Below are 19921 nucleotides of genomic sequence, written 5' to 3'. Positions count from 1 at the left end.
GTAACCCTGACCTTAACCCACCCTACCTCTTCAGGTAACCCTGACCCTAACCCACCCTACCTTTTCAGGTAACCCAGACCCTAACCCACCCTACCTCTTCCAGGTAACCCTGACCCTAACCCACCCTACCTCTTCCAGGTAACTGACCCCGACATTTCATTTTACATTTGAGTTATTTAGTAGACACACTTGTCCAGAGTGACTTACAGTTAGTGCATTCATCGGAAGATATATAGGTGGGACAACCACATATCACAGGCATAGAAAGAACATGTTTACTCAATACATTGGCTATCAGCAAAGTTAGCGAGAAGGAGTCAAGTGCAAGTATAAGGGGGGGGGGGGGGGATTCGAGGTGAGTGGGATTATATAAAATACTCTTTGAAGAGGTAGGATTTCAGGGGATTTCGGGAGATGGGCAGGGACTCTGCTGTCCTAGCTTCAGGGGGAAGCTGCTTCCACCATTGGGGTGCCAGGACAGAGAAGAGCTTGGACTGGGCTGAGCGGGAGATGCCCTCCTGTAGGGGTCGGATGGCCAAGAGACCTGAGGTGGCAGAAAGGAATGTTCGAGTTGGGGTGTAGGATTTGAGCGTAGCCTGAACGTAGGGAGGGTCAGTTCCTCTTGCTTCTCCGCAGTCAAGCACCATGGTCTTGTAGTGGATGCGAGCTTCGACTGGAAGCCAGTGGAGGGTGCAGAGGAGTGGGGTGACATCAGAGAACTTGGGAAGGTTGAAAACCAGGAGGGCTGCAGCGTTCTGAATAAGTTGCTGGGGTTTGATGGTACAAGCAGGGAGCCCAGACGAGAGAGAGTTGCAGTAGTCTAGACGAGAGATGACAAGTGCCTGGATTAGGAACTGCACTGCTTCCTGTGTGAGGTAGGGTCATACTCTACGGATGTTGTAAAGCATGAATCTGCAGGAGTGAGTCACTGCTTTGATCTTTGCAGATAACGACAGTGTGTTGTCCAGGGTCACGCTAAAGTTCTTTGCACTCTGGGAGGGTGACACTGTAGAGTTGTCACCCATGATGGCGAGGTCTTTGAGCGGGAAGGCAGCTCTGTTTTGTTGAGCTTGAGATGGAGGGCCGACATCCAAGCTGAGATATCTGCCAGGCACGCAGAGATGCGTGTTGCCACCTGGGTGTCAGAAGGGGGAAGGAGAAAAGTAGTTAAGTGTCATCCTCATAGCAGTGATATGAGCTGAGTGACTTGGTCTATAGAGAGGAGAGGTCCATCCTCATAGCAGTGATAGGACAGACCAATGAGAGGATATGACAGAGCTGAGTGACTTGCTTTATAGAGAGAAGAGGAGAGGGCCATCCTCATAGCAGTGATAGGACAGACCAATGAGAGGATATGACAGAGCTGAGTGACTTGCTTTATAGAGAGAAGAGGAGAGGGCCATCCTCATAGCAGTGATAGGAGAGACCATGTGAGAATATGACAGAGCTGCGTGACTTGGTGTATAGAGAGAAGAGGAGAGGGCCTAGAACCGAGCCCTGGGGGACACCAGTAGTGAGAGTACATTGTGCAAACACAGATCCTCTCCACAGCGACTAGGGCCATTTTGAAGTCAGAGGGGGGAAGGTGGTCAGGGAAGAGGGAAGTGAGGAATGGGAGAAGGTCTCCAGAGATGGTCTGGAGAAGGGAGGAGGGGATGGGGTTGAACAAGCAGGTTGTCAGGTGGCCAGACCTCACTAATCGCAGTATTTCATCTAGAGAAAGAGGAGAGAAAGGGGTCAAGGTGTAGAGTAGTTCTGTGTGAGTGGGACCAGAGAACTCTATAGGCTGAGTGGTTGACAAAGTTGTCCGCATAGAGGGAGGAGGTAGAGGATTAAGGAGGGAGGATATGGAAAATAGTTTCCCAGGGTTAAAGGCAGAAGTTTGACATTTAGTAGAAAGGGTCTTTAGCAGCAGATACAGAGAAAGAGAAGGTAGAAAGGAGGGTGTGAACGGATGTTAGTTTACCTCCTTTTTTGCTCCGCTGCCTGAAGCCCTATTCTGTAAACTCGCAATGAGTCACTCAGCCATGGAGCAGGAGCGGAGGGCCGAGCCGGCCGGGAGGAAAGAGGACAGTGTGAGTCAAAGCATTCAGAAAGGGAGGAGAGTAGGGTCGAAGAGGCAGAGTTAGGAGACAGGATGGAGAAGGATTTAGCAGAAGGGAGATATTATAGGCTAGAAGAGGAGAGAGTAGTGGGAGAGAGAGAGCGAAGATTGTGATGGACAATGACCATCTGGGTAGGGGCTGAGTCACAAGGGTTTGGAGGAAAGGGAGACAGAAAAGGAAACAAAGTAGTGATCAGAGACCTGGAGGGGTGTTGCAGTGAGATTAGTAGGAGAACAGAGACCTGGAGGGGTGTTGCAGTGAGATTAGTAGGCGAACAGAGACCTGGAGGGGTGTTGCAGTGAGATTAGTAGGCGAACAGAGACCTGAAGGGGTGTTGCAGTGAGATTAGTAGGAGAAAAGAGACCTGGAGGGGTTACAGTGAGATTAGTAGGCGAACAGAGACCTGGAGGGGTGTTGCAGTGAGATTAGTAGGCGAACAGAGACCTGGAGGGGTGTTGTAGTGAGATTAGTAGGCGAACAGAGACCTGGAGGGGTGTTGCAGTGAGATTAGTAGGCGAACAGAGACCTGGAGGGGTTACAGTGAGATTAGTAGGCGAACAGAGACCTGGAGGGGTTACAGTGAGATTAGTAGGCGAACAGAGACCTGGAGGGGTGTTGCAGTGAGATTAGTAGGATAACAGAGACCTGGGGGGTGTTGCAGTGAGATTAGTAGGAGAACAGAGACCTGGAGGGGTGTTGCAGTGAGATTAGTAGGCGAACAGAGACCTGGAGGGGTGTTGCAGTGAGATTAGTAGGAGAACAGAGACCTGGAGGGGTGTTGTAGTGAGATTAGTAGGAAAACAGAGACCTGGAGGGGTGTTGCAGTGAGATTAGTAGGCGAACAGAGACCTGGAGGGGTGTTGCAGTGAGATTAGTAGGAGAACAGCCTCTAGTAAAGATGAGGTCAAGTGTATTACCTGCCTTGTGGGAGTGGGAGGCGACTGGGAAAGTGGGAGGGGACTGGGAAAGTGGGAGGGGACTGGGAAAGTGGGAGGGGACTGGGAAAGTGGGAGGCGACTGGGAAAGTGGGAGGCGACTGGGAAAGTGGGAGGGGACTGGGAAAGTGGGAGGGGACTGGGAAACGGTGAGGTCAAAAGAGGAAAGGAGGGGAAAGAAAGAGTTGGATAGAAATTAATCGAAGGCACTCAGAGAGAGGTTGATGTCTCCAAAACGAAGAGCAGTGAGCCATCGTCAGGAAATGAGCTTATCAATGTACCAGGCTCATTGAGGAACTTTCCAAGGGCACCTGGTGGATGATAGATGACAATAATGTTAAGCTTGAGTGGACAGGAGACAGTGACAATATGGAATTTAAATGAGGAGATTGACAGGTGAGAGACGGAGAAAAGAGAATCTCCAGTTATGAGAAATGAGTAGCCCTGTTCCACCATGGCGACGACCAGACCCTGACACCTCTCTTCCAGGTAACCCTGACCCAAACCCACATCGATACCTCTTCCAAAGTAACCCTGACCCACATCGATACCTCTTCCAGGTAACCCTGACCCAAACCCACATCGATACCTCTTCCAAGTAACCCTGACCCACATCGATACCTCTTCCAGGTAACCCTGACCCAAACCCACATCGATACCTCTTCCAGGTAACCCTGACCCAAACCCACATCGATACCTTTTCCAGGTAACCCTGACCCAAACCCACACTTCCAGGTAACCCTGACCCAAACCCACATCGATACCACTTCCAGGTAACCCTGACCCATTCCCACATCGATACCACTTCCAGGTAACCCTGACCCATTCCCACATCGATACCTCTTCCAGGTAACCCTGACCCAAACCCACATCGATACCACTTCCAGGTAACCCTGACCCAAACCCACATCGATACCTCTTCCAGGTAACCCTGACCCAAACCCACATCGATACCTCTTCCAGGTAACCCTGACCCAAACCCACATCGATACCTCTTCCAGGTAACCCTGACCCAAACCCACATCGATACCTCTTCCAGGTAACCCTGACCCAAACCCACATTGATACCACTTCCAGGTAACCCTGACCCAAACCCACATCGATACCACTTCCAGGTAACCCTGACCCATTCCCACATCGATACCTCTTCCAGGTAACCCTGACCCAAACCCACATCGATACCATTTCCAGGTAACTGTAGTAACTTGACAAGGAATGCCCACACGCAATTCAATATTACTTTCCTTTACTTTGAACCTAATAAATTAAAGGTGTACAGCCATGTAGAAACGGTACAAACACAGCAAACCGATACAGCCCACTCATCCTGTGGTAGAGTCACATTGAACAGGTACAACTCTGGGTGATGACATCATCAAAGGGGAAAGGTCAAGGCCAATAATAACCATGAACACATGAATAGTAATCATACTATACTGCAGTACAAAACATACTAACATACTACTAACATACTACACTAAGTACAATAACATATTGAATGTCATTATTGATATAGTGTCCACTCTATAACACTTCTCCCCCCCTTAATTTCAATCCCCCCTGTGAGGAAAGAACATCAGATTAACAAGTAAACCACGTTTTCTTTTCTTTTCAACACTTTAGAACTTCTGCTAGTGGTACTGTAATTGTAAACAAACAAAAAATGACAGTCATTATTTATTTTCAACAAAGTCTGCTGTTCCAAACAAACGCTAACACCACAAGCCTCTCAGTCTCAACTACAGAGTTAGTCTTTCAGGAAGCTTGTGGCTGTATTCTGCGCAGTACTCCTGCTGTGCCACGAAGGCGTCTCCCAGTGGAGCAGGTTGGGTGTTTGTGAAAGAAAGTCCATCATCCTCTGCAGGAACCACTGAATGCCCTTGCTCCTCAGATCCTGTTTCCTGTAGGGTTTCAACTTGTATACCTCCCGCCGTGGTTCTGTCTGCAACCGTGGCCTTTTCTTTGTCATAGCGCAGGCAGATGTGGTCCTTGTGTCTGCGTATGACTTGACCATCAGTCAGTTTGACCACAGAGGAGACTGGACAGCTCTGACTCAGAATGATACCTGGCAACTAACGCTGGCTGCTTGTGAAGTTCTGGATAGAGACAGTGTCATTGGGTTTTAACTGTCTGCCTCGCGTGGTGGTCATGTCTCTCTTTTCGTTTCTCCTGCTTACGTTCCACTCGTGCTTTGATGTCCAGACTCGGTAGATCAAGGTGAGCTTTTGGCTTTTTGCCCATCAACATCTCAACTGGAGCTTGACTTGTTGTTGTTTGTGGCATGATGCGGTACTGGAACAAGAAACGAGAGAGCTTAGTTGTGATGGTTCCCCCAGTCATCTTTTTGAGCCCCTCTTTCAGTGTCTGCACAGCCCGCTCCACTAAGTCGTTCGAGGCCGTGTGAAACGGAGCGCTGCGGACATGGCGAATCCCGTTTCTCCGCATTCATTCTTGGAACAAATCACAGGTTTGTTGCGTTGTCGGACACAAGAGAGTCCAAGGGTTGCAAACACCTGCCGAAGCTTTTCGATTGTTGTGGTCACTGTGATGTTGCTCATGATGATAGCCTGCAGCCACTGGGAGTGTGCGTCCACCATGACAAGGAACATGTGACCCACGAAAGGACCTGCAAAGTCTATGTGCAGCCTGGACCATGGGTGGTCAGGCCACTCCCACAGATGTAGTGGCGTGGGCGGAGCCATCTTCTGGTTGATCTGGTGCTCAGAACATGATTTCACTTTGTTTTCTACATCCTGATCCATGTTAGGCCACCAGATGGACCTCATCCATGACTTGTGCAGGGCCAGTGGCCGGAACAACCACTCTGGACCACCAGAGTATGCAGCCATCCTGCACACTCAGCTCAGTTTTGCACTTTGCGTAAGGTCTCAGTCCCTCATCCTCTATGACGGGAGGCCAACCCTGCATAAGGAATCTTTTCACTTGGGCCAGGATAGGATCCCGGTCTGTCCACTGTTTGATCTATTTGTCATTCACATGTGAGTTTGACAATCTTTCCATTAGGAAAATTGTCTCGAGAGGCACCACAGTTGTGGCAGGCATCTCTGGTAGCGGGAGACGGCTGAGTGTGTCTGCGTTTGCATTGTCCTTCCCTTCTCTGTACACTATAATGTACAGGTAAGCTGACTGTGTGAGGGCCCAGTGTGGTATCCTTGCTGAAGCCATTGGAGAAATGCATCTTGATTCACTGAACAGGCTCATCAGTGGTTGCTGGTCAGTGCATATGGTGAAATGACGACAGTAGAGGTACTGATGAAAGCATTTCACAGCCAAAACTATGGCCAGACCTTCCTTGTCTAACTGTGAATAACTCTTCTCAGAACTCGTCAGCGTGTGTGATGCGAATCCAATGCGTTTCTCCTCCATCTGATGAAACACTACTGCCCCGACGCCATAGGGCATCACATGACAGAATGATCTCTTTGTCTTGATCAAAATGAACAAGCAGTTTTGGTGATTGTAGTAGTGCTTTCACTTCTTTGAAAGCTTTCTCTTGAGCTGGCCCGCACTTCCATTTACAGTCTTTTTGGACCAGCTGAGGAACTTAAAACTTTCCACTACTGTCCCGTCGATGTGGATCGGGGGATGATCCCTCTGCTGTATCCTGAAGTCCACGATCATCTCCTTTGTTTTGTTGACGTTGAGTGTGAGGTTATTTTCCTGACACCACACTCCGAGGACCCTCACCTCCTCCCTGTAGGCCGTCTCGTCGTTGTTGGTAATCAAGCCTACCACTGTAGTGTCGTCTGCAAACTTGATGATTGAGTTGGAGGCGTGCATGGCCATGCAGTCATGGTTGAACAGGGAGTACAGGAGAGGGCTGAGAACACACCCTTGTGGGGCCCCAGTGTTGAGGATCAGCAGGGTGGAGATGTTGTTTCCTACCCTCACCACCTGTGGGCGACCCGTCAGAAAGTCCAGGACCCAGTTGCACAGGGCAGAGTCGAGACCCAGGGTCTCGAGCTTAATGACACGTTTGGAGGGTTCTATGGTATTAAATGCTGAGCTGTAATCGATGAACAGATATCTTACATAGGTATTCCTCTTGGGCAGTGTGGTTGCGATTGCATTGTCTGTGGACCTATTGGGGCGGTAAGCAAATTGGAGTGGGTCTAGGGTGTCATGTAGGGTGGAGGTGATATGATCCTTGACTAGTCTCTCAAAGCACTTCATGATGATGGAAGTGAGTGATACGGGGGCGATAGTCGTATAGCTCAGTTACCTTAGCTTTCTTGGGAACAGGAACAATGGTGGCCCTCTTGAAGCATGTGGGAACAGCAGACTGGGATAGGGATTGATTGAATATGTCCGTAAACACATACTCTGAGGACGCGGCAAGGGATACCGTCTGGGCCGGCAGCCTTGCGAGGGTTGACACGTTTAAATGTTTTGGTAGCGGGCCGTGTCAGTGGCACTGTATTGTCCTCAAAGCGAGCAAAGAAGGTGTTTAGTTTGCCTGGGAGCAGGACATCGTGGTTCGCGATGGGGCTGGTTTTCTTTTTGTAGTCCGTGATTGACTGTAGACCCTGCCACATACGTCTCGTGTCTGAGCCATTGAATTGCGGCTCTATTTTGTCTCTATACTGATGCTTAGCTTGTTTGATTGCCTTGCGGAGGGAATAGCTACAGTGTTTGTATTCGGTCATGTTTCCGGTTGCCTTGCGATGCACTTGTTAATAAACTCGCTCACCGAATCACTGTATACATCAATGTTATTGTCCGATGCTATCCGTAACATATCCCAGTCCACGTGATCGAAGCAATCTTGAAGTGTGGAATCTAGGTGGCGTGCTGCTGACTCTGGCTTCATTGCTGTGAACTTGTCCTGCCCAGTCTGTCCACCCTCTGGCTTGCTCCTAGGACCCCTGCATGTTTTAGCTAAATGTCTCTTTTTGTTGCAATTGTGGCAGACAGACTCATTGAACTTACAGTTGTTTGTGTTCCCCCACATCTAAAACATTCCACTGCTTTTCCCCTTTTTCCTGCTGCCTCTTTTGTCACCTGCACAACTTACACTGTTGGCCTTTTGAATATTTTTGACATTACTGGTGGCCATCGCCATCCCTTGAGATTGAAAGTCAATGTGGCTTCACCCAGCAAACGGCGCTGTATGCTGTCCTCATCAATGCCACAGGCTAATCTATCACAGAGCATGTCCTCTAACATAGCCCCAAACTCAGTGTTCACAGAGCTCACGTAATTCAGCAACAGACTGACCTGTTTTCTGAAAATGGCAGTTGAATTTGAATCACTGAAGGCATTGGATTGTGGTGAGTCTGAACAAGAGCAACTCCAACTTGTAGCCAAATTCCTCATTAGCTTGTAGGTTTTAGTCCCACACACACACAAGAGAATAAAGCGCTGTTTAGCCTCATCTGTAATTCCATTTGCCAAGAAAAAGTGTCCCAACCATTCCACAAATTCCATCCAGTCCTCATTCTCTTCCACAACCTCAGTGATAGTCCCAAACATTGCCATTATTACGCCAACTTGTCCTTGATCCTCGTTAGCAATTTCCACATGCTGCTGATTGTCACCGTCAGCGTTTCTCTCCAGCGGTGCCTGCTCTCCGTCGCTCATTTATAAGGATCGGCCCCTTTAAAAAAATGTTTTGCCGAAAATGACATACCAAAATCTAAATGCCTGTAGCTCAGGCCCCGAAGCAAGGATATGAATTTTCTTGGTACCATTTGAAAGGAAACTCTTTGAAGATTGTGGAAATGTGAAAGGAATGTAGGAGAATATAACACAAAAGATAATACAAAGAAAAAACCAACCCTTTTTTATATATTTTTTGTACCAACATCTTTGAAATGCCAGAGAAAGGCCATAATGTATTATTACAGCCCAGATGCAATTTAGATATTGGCCACTAGATAGCAGCAGTGTATGTGCAAAGTTCACCTGATCCAATGAACCATTGCATTTCTGTTCAACGTTTTGTATCAAGACTGCCCAAATGTGCCTAATTTGTTTATTAATAACTTTTCATGCTCCAAACTGTGCACTCTCCTCAAACAATAGCATGGTATTCTTTCTCTGTAATAGCTACTGTACATTGGACACCCTAGATTAACAAGAATTTAAGCTTTCTGCCAATATCAGATTTGTCTATGTCCTGGGAAATGTTCTTGTTACTTACAACCTCATACTAATCGCATTAGCCTACGTTAGCTCAACTGACTACCTCCACTGTTTTTTAGCTAGCTAGTACATCGCCCTGTATATGCTGATCAAGTGTTATCCTTCACCAAAAATATGTAGTAACTTGACAAGGAATGCCCACACGCAATTCAATATTACTTTCCTTGACTTTGAACCTAATAAGTACAAAATACTTAAACATGATGAAGCCCTCAATGACGCTGCACATATTAAAACAGGCTTTCTGGCACAAGAGCCCTGAATCCATCTATATGGTTTAGTAGGGTTACTGTCATAGTGTGGACACTATATCAATAATGACATTCAATATGTTACTGTACTTAGTATAGTATGTTAGTAGTATGTTAGTATAGTATGTTATTGTACTGCAGTATAGTATGATTACTATTCATGTGTTCATGGTTATTATTGGCCTTGACCTTTCCCCTTTGATGATGTCATCACCCAGAGTTGTACCTGTTCAATGTGACTCTACCACAGGATGAGTGGGCTGTATCGGTTTGCTGTGTTTGTACCGTTTCTACATGGCTGACCACCTTTAATTTATTAAGGATCCCCGGTAGCTGCTGCCAAGACATCAGCTACTCTTCCTGGGGTTTATAATGGATCCCCGGTAGCTGCTGCCAAGACATCAGCTACTCTTCCTGGGGTTTATTAAGGATCCACGGTAGCTGCTGCCAAGACATCAGCTACTCTTCCTGGGGACCAGAAACATTATGGCAGTTATGTACAATACAAAATATTACATGCCATTACATTTCACAACACAGTGTGTGCTCTAAGGCCACTACTCTACTACCACATATTTACAATACAAAATTAATGTGTACATGTGTGTGTTATCATGTGTTTGTGTGTCTGTGCCTGTGTGTGTGTCTGTTCACAGTCCTTGATGTTCCAAAAGGTGTATCTTTATTAGTTTTAAAAATATGATTCTACTGCTGGCATCAGATACCTGATGTGGAATATAGGTCCATGTAGTTATGGCTCTATGTAGGACCCTCCCCATAGTCTGTTCTGGACTTAGGGACTTTGAAGAGACCTCTGCTGGCATCAGATACCTGACATGGAATATAGGTCCATGTTGTCATGTCTCTATGTAGGACTATGCCCCTCCCATAGTCTGTTCTGGACTTAGGGACTGTGAAGAGACCTCTGGTGGCATCAGATACCTGACATGGAATATAGGTCCATGTTGTCATGTCTCTATGTAGGACTATGCCCCTTCCATAGTCTGTTCTGGACTTAGGGACTGTGAAGAGACCTCTGCTGGCATCAGATACCTGACATGGAATATAGTTCCATGTAGTCATGGCTCTATATAGTACTATGCCCCTCCCATAGTCTGTTCTGGACTTAGGGACTGTGAAAAGACCTCTGCTGGCATCAGATACCTGATGTGGAATATAGGTCCATGTAGTCATGGCTCTATCTAGTACTGTGCACCTCCCATAGTCTGTTCTGGACTTAGGGACTAGTAGTTTAGTAGTTTAAATAGACAGCTCAGTGCATTCAGAATGTTAATACTTCTTACAAAAACAAATATTGATGAAGTCAATCTGTCCCCTACTTTGAGCCAGGAGAGATTGACATGCTAGGATGTTAGCTCTCTGTGTTCATTTAAGAGCCAGCCGTGCTGCCCTGTTCTGAGCCAATAGTAATTTCCGAGGTTTCTCGGATCTCGAACACCTGAACGCATGACTGAACAGTAGTCCAGGTGCAAGAAAACAAGATTTAGTTGTGGTTAAGGGTTTAGTGAATAATTTATCTCAAATACAATACTTTTAGTTTTTGAAATATTTAGAGCTAACTTATTTCTTGCCAACTTTTCTGAAACACCCTGTAGCTCTTTAAGTGTTGCAGTACTGTAAGCCAGTGAGTGGCATGTCATTAGTAAGATTGGCATAGCAGTCTACGGCACTGCAGCTCAGTGCAAAAGGCGTCATTACAGACACCCTGGTTAGAATCCAGGCTGTATCACAACCGGCCGTGATTGGGAGTCCCGTAGGGCGGCGCACAATTGGCCCAGCATTGTCCGCATTTGGCTGGTGTAGGCCATCATTATAAATAATTATTTTTAATAATTAATTTTTCCAGCAGCAGACTATAATTGGGGCGGCAGGGTAGCCTAGTGGTTAGAGCGTTGGACTAGTAACTAAAAGGTTGCAAGTTCAAATCCCCAAGCTGACAACATACATATCTGTCGTTCTGCCCCTGAACAAATCATACATGATTACTGCATACAATAGCTGCAGGATCAGCAGAGACATTCAGGGCAGTAAGAGGGACATATAAGGGTATAATGTACATTTGCTGCAGCATTACGACAACTCAGCGACACAATGATAGGGATTAAATGAACTGGGCTTGGGTCATTGATATGCCCTAACCCCATTTCCTACTGTATTATCCAGTAACATACTCCTTTAATGTGGTGCACTGCTACTACTAAAAATGGCACCTTTTTGGTGTTCATGGATTTCAGTCGCATGACTTTGCTCTTTCTTTCCAGTTGTTGTTGATATTGGTTTGTTGATTGTTGTGTGTTACAGAGGAGATCTAAACTTTGGGGGGAGGTGTCCGAGTCTCGACCCAGGCAGAGTAGCCCTGAGGAGGGCAGGCCAACTGCCGTGGGGGGTGGTGGGCTGGAGCTGGCCTCACGTCTCCAGTTACTCAGCAAAGACTCCCACTCACTCGGAGAGGAGCCTGCAGGACTGCTGGACCCTGGACACAGGTCCCCTGTGGGCGGAGCAAGGTAACCTCACTGCATTAATATATTCCACGAGGTAACATGTATGAGCATGTATTTATGTGTTCTTGGTAACAGCAGAGTGAGCATGTATTTCTCTGTGTTCTAGGTAACAGCACAGTGAGCATGTGGTTTCTCTGTGTCATAGGTCATTTCACAGCTAGCATGTGGTTTCTCTGTGTTCTCGGTAACAGCACAGTGAGCATGTATTTCTCTGTGTTCTAGGTAACAGCACAGTGAGCATGTATTTCTGTGTTCTAGGTAACAATAGAGTTAGCATGTATTTCTGTGTTCTAGGTAACAACAGAGTTAGCATGTATTTCTCTGTGTTCTAGGTAACAACAGAGTTAGCATGTATTTCTGTGTTCTAGGTAACAATAGAGTTAGCATGTATTTCTGTGTTCTAGGTAACAACAGAGTTAGCATGTATTTCTCTGTGTTCTTGCAGATGTCGCCAAGACAATGGAGAGAGTAAAGCGTAGGTTTTAGATTGCTGGGTAAACACCGCCTCTTCCTATCTACATAATAAACTAACATGAACTAACTCTCTATTCGCTACACCAGTAGCCTAATGAAAACTCTTTCCTCTCTAAAGTAGTGTTCTAAAGACAACTGTCTCTTTTACTAGTGCCATAATGATAACTGTCTCTTTAACTAGTGCCCTAATGATATCTGTCTCTTTAACTAGTGCCCTAATGATAACTGTCGCTTTAACTAGTTCCCTAATGATAACTGTCTCTTTAACTAGTGCCCTAATGGTATCTGTCTCTCTAGACTAGTGCCCTAATGATAACCTCTCTCTAGACTAGTACCCTAATGATAATCTCTCTCTAGACTAGTGCCCTAATGATAACCTCTCTCTAGACTAGTACCCTAATGATAATCTCTCTCTAACTAGTGCCCTAATGATAACCTCTCTAGACTAGTGCTCTTATGATAACCTCTCTCTAGACTAGTGCTCTAATGATAACCTCTCTCTAGACTAGTGCCCTAATGATAACTGTCTCTCTAGACTAGTGCCCTAATGATAACTGTCTCTCTAGACTAGTGCCCTAATGATAACTGTCTCTCTAGACTAGTGCCCTAATGATAACTGTCTCTCTAGACTAGTGCCCTAATGATAACTGTCTCTCTAGACTAGTGCCCTAATGATAACTGTCTCTCTAGACTAGTGCTCTAGTCAGTTTCTCCAAGGTTTTGTGATGTTTGTTGTTGTGATATCCGCTGGCCCTAATGATAACTGTCTCTCTAGACTAGTGCTCTAGTCAGTTCCTCCAAGGTTTTGTGATGTTTGTTGTTGTGATATCCGCTGGCCCTAATGATAACTGTCTCTCTAGACTAGTGCTCTAGTCAGTTCCTCCAAGGTTTTGGACTCCCTAGAAAGGCCAAAACCTAGGAAGAAACCTAGAGAGGAACCAGGCTATGTGGGGTGGCCAGTCCTCTTCTGGCTGTGCCGGGTGGAGATTATAACAGAACATGGCCAAGATGTTCAAATGTTCATAAATGACCAGCATGGTCGAATAATAACAAGGCAGAACAGTTGAAACTGGAGCAGCAGCATGGCCAGGTGGACTGGGGACAGCAAGGAGTCATCATGTCAGGTAGTCCTGGGGCATGGTCCTAGGGCTCAGGTCAGTTGAAACTGGAGCAGCAGCATGGCCAGGTGGACTGGGGACAGCAAGGAGTCATCATGTCAGGTAGTCCTGGGGCATGGTCCTAGGGCTCAGGTCCTCCGAGAGAGAGAAAGAAAGAGAGAAGGAGAGAATTAGAGGATGCACACTTAGATTCACACAGGACACCGAATAGGACAGGAGAAGTACTCCAGATATAACAAACTGACCCTAGCCCCCCGACACAAACTACTGCAGCATAAATACTGGAGGCTGAGACAGGAGGGGTCAGGAGACACTGTGGCCCCATCCGAGGACACCCCCGGACAGGGCCAAACAGGAAGGATATAACCCCACCCACTTTGCCAAAGCACAGCCCCCACACCACTAAAGGGATATCTTCAACCACCAACTTACCATCCTGAGACAAGGCTGAGTATAGCCCACAAAGATCTCCATATAAGCCAGATAGGCCTATCACATACAGGCCCTTATATCAGTCATCAGTCAAAAAGAGGGTGTGTGGCGTCCCGAGTGGCTCAGCGGTCTAAGGCACTGCATCCGGGTTCGATCCCGGGCTGTGTCGCAGCCAGTTCGCAACCGGGAGACCCATGAGGTGACGGACAATTGGCCCAACATTGTCCGGATTAGGGGAGGGTTTGGCCAGCCGGACGTCCTTGTCCCAACGCACTCTAGCGACTCCTGTGGTTGGCCGGGCGCATGCACGCTGACATGGTTTCCAGTTGTACGATGTTTCCTCCACGACATTGGTGTGGCTGGCTTCCGGTTTAGGCGAGCAGTGTGTCAAGAAGCAGTGCGGCTTGGCAGGGTCGTGTTTCGGCATGGCTCTTAACCTTCACCCCTCTCGGGTCCATATGGGCATTGCAGCGATGTTACAAGACTGAAAATTGGGGAGAAAAAGGTGTCAGAAGTACTACACAAAAAGTATTAAAAAATAACTAAATAAGAGGGTGTCTTGTCCTGCTCCTGAAATCTGCCCCAGCATTTACCCCAGTAATCCAGCAACATTTACCCCAGTCATCAGCAACATTTACCCCAGTAATCCAGCAACATTTACCCCAGTCATCAGCAACATTTACCCCAGTAATCCAGCAACATTTACCCCAGTCATCAGCAACATTTACCCCAGCAACATTTACCCCAGTCATCCAGCAGCATTTACCCCAGTCATCAGCAACATTTACCCCAGTCATCAGCAACATTTACCCCAGTCATCAGCAACATTTACCCCAGTCATCAGCAACATTTACCCCAGTAATCCAGCAACATTTACCCCAGTCATCAGCAACATTTACCCCAGTCATTCAGCAACATTTACCCGTCATCAGCAACATTTACCCCAGCAACATTTACCCCAGTCATCCAGCAGCATTTACCCCAGTCATCAGCAACATTTACCCAGCAACATTTATCCCAGTCATCCAGCAGCATTTACCCCAGTCATCAGCAACATTTACCCAGCAACATTTACCCCAGTCATCCAGCAGCATTTACCCCAGTCATCAGCAACATTTACCCCAGTCATCAGCAACATTTACCCCAGTCATCAGCAACATTTACCCCAGTCATCCAGCAACATTTACCCCAGTCATCCAGCAGCATTTACCCCAGTCATCAGCAACATTTACCCAGCAACATTTACCCCAGTCATCAGCAACATTTACCCCAGTCATCAGAAGCATTTCTAAATTGATATGGGAGAATCTAAAAAAGTTAACAGGGAAAGACCATAGTAACACTGCAAAAAGACTAGAAATCATGGTGAATAACAATCTAACACAGGATGCAGTCGAAATAGCAATAGCCTTCAATTCCTACTTTATTGACTCTGTCAGGGCACTGACACAGAACCCCTCCACTTGTTTCTTGGGCTCAGTGCTAGTGAATGACACTCAACCTGTCTTCATCATAAGGGAGGTTTCTGAGTCAAAGGTGAACAAGGTGATTAGCTCACTAAAGAACTCTAAAGCCAAAGATGTGTTTGGGATGGACTCTACCTTTCTTAAAAACTACAAAGAGTCACTCATTGGCCCCATTACTAAGGTCACCAACACATCTATTGGTCTCTATTGGTGTGTTTCCAAGGGTTTCGAAGTCGGCCATAATAACGGCCATCTTTAAATCAGGTGACCGTGCTGACGTGAGTAACTACAGGCCCATTAGTATACTACCTGTGGTGTCAAAGGTTGTTGAAAAGTGTGTAGCAGAACAACTGATTGCCCACCTCAACAACAGCCCCTTCACATTACACTCCATGCAGTTTGGCTTCAGAGCGAAACACTCCACAGAAACGGCCAACTGCTTTCTTCTGGAAAATGTGAAGTCCAAGATGGACAAAGGGGGTGCTGCTGGGGCTGTGTTTCTGGACCTAAGGAAGGCTTTTGATACTGTTAACCATGAGATTCTCATCACAAAATTGTCCAAGTTCAACTTTTCCCCTGATGCCTTGAGATGGATGAAATCATACCTTGAAGGCGGAACTCAGTGTGTCAGAGTGAGCAATGAGCTGTCGCCCACTCGTAGCTATGATGTGGGCGTGCCCCAAGGGTCAATACTGGGGCCCCTCCTGTTCAGCCTGTACATTAATGATCTGCCTTCTGTCTGTACTGGGTCTGAAGTTCAAATGTATGCAGATGATACAGTGATATATGTGCATGCAAAGAGCAAACAACAAGCTGCACAAGAACTCACTACTGTAATGGTCCAGGTTACAAAGTGGCTCAGTGACTCGTGTTTGCATCTCAATGTGAAAAAAACTGTTTGCATGTTCTTCACAAAGAGGGCAACAGATGCTACTGAGCCAGATGTCTATGTGTCAGGGGAGAAGCTCCAGGTGGTATCCGATTTTAAGTACCTTGGCATCATACTTGATTCCAACCTCTCTTTTAAAAAGCATGTGAAAAAGGTAATTCAAATAACCAAATTCAACCTGGCTAATTTCCGATTTATACGAAATTGTTTGACTACAGAGGTAGCAAAACTGTACTTCAAATCTATGATACTCCCCCACTTAACATACTGCTTGACTAGTTGGGCCCAAGCTTACTGTACAACATTAAAACCTATTCAGTCTGTCTACAAACAGGCTCTCAAAGTGCTTGATAGGAAGCCCAATAGCCATCATCATTGTCACATTCTTAGAAAGCATGAGCTCTTGAGTTGGGAAAATCTTGTGCAATACACCGACGCATGTCTTGTATTCAAGATCCTTAATGGCCTGGCTCCCCCTCCACTCAATATTTTTGTTAAACAGAAAACCCAGACATATGGCAGCAGATCCACAAGGTCTGCCATGAGAGGTGACTGTATAGTTCCCCTAAGGAAAAGCACCTTTAGTAAATCTGCATTCTCTGTGAGAGCTTCCCATGTCTGGAATACACTGCCATCAGACACACATAACTGCACCACATATCACACTTTCACAAAATGCTTGAAGACATGGCTAAAGGTCAATCAGATTTGTGAACATGGTCCCTAGCTGTGTGTTGCCGCTTTCCATGTTGTCTGTTGTCTGTAGCTTGTGAGGTGTGGAAACACTTTGTTGCTTTTATGAATTTTGTCTTGCTGCTTTTTGTTTTATGTTACTCTGTCTGTATGCTACGTCTTGCTTGTCCTATGTTGCTATGTCTTGCTTGTTCTATGCTGCTATTGTCTATATTGTAATTGTTTTTAATAACCTGCCCAGGGACTGCGGTTGAAAATTAGCCGGCTGGCTAAAACCGGCACTTTTACTGAAACGTTGATTAATGTGCACGGTCCCTGTAAAAATAAAAAAATAAACTAAACTAAACTAAATTTACCCCAGTAATCAGCAACATTTACCCCAGTCATCAGCAACATTTACCCCAGTCATCAGCAACATTTACCCCAGTCATCAGCAACATTTACCCCAGTCATCAGCAACATTTACCCCAGTCATCAGCAACATTTACCCCAGTCATCAGCAACATTTACCCCAGTCATCAGCAACATTTACCCCAGTCATCAGCAACATTTACCCCAGTCATCAGCAACATTTACCCCAGTCATCAGCAACATTTACCCCAGTCATCAGCAACATTTACCCCAGTCATCAGCAACATTTACCCCAGTCATCAGCAACATTTACCCCAGTCATCAGCAACATTTACCCCAGTCATCAGCAACATTTACCCCAGTCATCAGCAACATTTACCCCAGTCATCAGCAACATTTACCCCAGTCATCAGCAGCATTTACCCCAGTAATCAGCAACATTTACCCCAGTCATCAGCAGCATTTACCCCAGTCATCAGCAGCATTTACCCCAGTCATCAGCAACATTTACCCCAGTCATCAGCAACATTTACCCCAGTCATCAGCAACATTTACCCCAGTCATCAGCAACATTTACCCCAGTCATCAGCAACATTTACCCCAGTCATCAGCAACATTTACCCCAGTCATCAGCAACATTTACCCCAGTCATCAGCAACATTTACCCCAGTCATCAGCAGCATTTACCCCAGTCATCAGCAGCATTTACCCCAGTCATCAGCAGCATTTACCCCAGTCATCAGCAACATTTACCCCAGTCATCAGCAGCATTTACCCCAGTCATCAGCAGCATTTACCCCAGTCATCAGCAACATTTACCCCAGTCATCAGCAACATTTACCCCAGTCATCAGCAACATTTACCCCAGTCATCAGCAACATTTACCCCAGTCATCAGAAACATTTACCCCAGTCATTCAGCAACATTTACCCCAGTAATCAGCAACATTTACCCCAGTCATCAGCAGCATTTACCCCAGTCATTCAGCAGCATTTACCCCAGTCATCAGCAACATTTACCCCAGTCATCAGAAACATTTACCCCAGTCATCAGAAACATTTACCCCAGTCATTCAGCAACATTTACCCCAGTCATCAGCAACATTTACCCCAGTCATCAGCAACATATACCCCAGTCATTCAGCAACATTTACCCCAGTCATTAGCAACATTTACCCCAGTCATTAGCAACATTTACCCCAGTAATCAGCAACATTTACCCCAGTAATCAGCAACATTTACCCCAGTCATCAGCAACATTTACCCAAGTCATCAGCAACATTTACCCCAGTCATTAGCAACATTTACCCCAGTAATCAGCAACATTTACCCCAGTCATCAGCAACATTTACCCCAGTCATCAGCAACATTTACCCCAGTCATTAGCAACATTTACCCCAGTAATCAGCAACATTTACCCCAGTCATCAGCAACATTTACCCCAGTCATCAGCAACATTTACCCCAGTCATCAGCAACATTTACCCCAGTCATTAGCAACATTTACCCCAGTAATCAGCAACATTTACCCCAGTCATCAGCAACATTTACCCCAGTCATCAGCAACATTTACCCCAGTCATCAGCAACATTTACCCCAGTCATTAGCAACATTTACCCCAGTAATCAGCAACATTTACCCCAGTCATCAGCAACATTTACCCCAGTCATTAGCAACATTTACCACAGTCATTCAGCAACAGAGCATTGTGGTTCCCTGCATGTCTGACATCAATGGCATAATGAAATGTTTTGTATTGTGTGGTGGGTTTTGACACTCTTATGTAGGTGTCATAACCAGCCGTAAAATAACTCAATATATGTCACAACAGGTTTAAATATGCCATGACAGTGTTATGACCATATTATTACAGGTTTTGATAAGTTATGTCAGCTGTTATGACATATTATAACAGGTTGATAAGTTGTGTCAGCTGTTATGACATGTTATAACAGGTTTTGATAAGTTATGTCAGCTGTTATGACATGTTATAACAGGTTGATAAGTTATGTCAGCTGTTATGACATATTATAACATGGTTATTACCGTGTCATGACCATATTATTACAGGTTTTGATAAGTTATGTCAGCTGTTATGACATGTTATAACAGGTTGATAAGTTATGTCAGCTGTTATGACATGTTATAACAGGTTGATAAGTTATGTCAGCTGGTATGACATATTATGACATGGTTATTACCGTGTCATAACGTGTTATGACGCTGGGTGTCAAGTAAAGTGTTACCATTATTTATGTAGTGTTTTTGCAGATTGTAGTACTCAAATATTTTCGTAGTGTTTTTGCAGACTATGGTATACTTAAGTGATATGGCCCGAGGAGCTGTGGTATATGACCAATACACCATGGCTTAGGACTGTTCTTATGCACGACACAATGTGGAGTGCCTGTACACAGCCCTTAGCCGTGGTATATATATCACAAACCCCCGAGGTGCTTTATTGCTATTATAAACTTGTTACCAATGTAATTAGAGCAGTAAAACTAAATGGTTTGTCATAC

The 19921-nt window shown here is 45.8% G+C and overlaps 1 protein-coding gene across 4 annotated transcripts in view; it reads left to right on the top strand.

The window, feature by feature from the left end:
- The window catches only part of LOC110515076 (SH3 and multiple ankyrin repeat domains protein 3), a 119422-nt gene that overhangs the window by 92774 nt on the left and 6727 nt on the right, over positions 1-19921 (top strand). For 3 of the 4 annotated variants that reach the window (XM_036972729.1, XM_036972728.1, XM_036972731.1), the window contains one exon: positions 11779-11981. In XM_036972729.1, coding sequence (XP_036828624.1) covers positions 11779-11981 — 203 coding nt within the window. Of the gene's footprint in view, positions 1-11778; positions 11982-12423; positions 12473-19921 lie in introns of all 4 variants that reach the window. The other variant, XM_036972732.1, reaches the window with a different exon arrangement.

This window comes from Oncorhynchus mykiss, unplaced genomic scaffold, assembly GCF_013265735.2.
Source record: "Oncorhynchus mykiss isolate Arlee unplaced genomic scaffold, USDA_OmykA_1.1 un_scaffold_191, whole genome shotgun sequence".
In the NCBI taxonomy this organism is placed as follows: domain Eukaryota; kingdom Metazoa; phylum Chordata; class Actinopteri; order Salmoniformes; family Salmonidae; genus Oncorhynchus; species Oncorhynchus mykiss.
The sequence above is the reverse complement of the archived record's forward strand: the minus strand, read 5'-3'. Positions and strand labels throughout refer to the sequence as shown.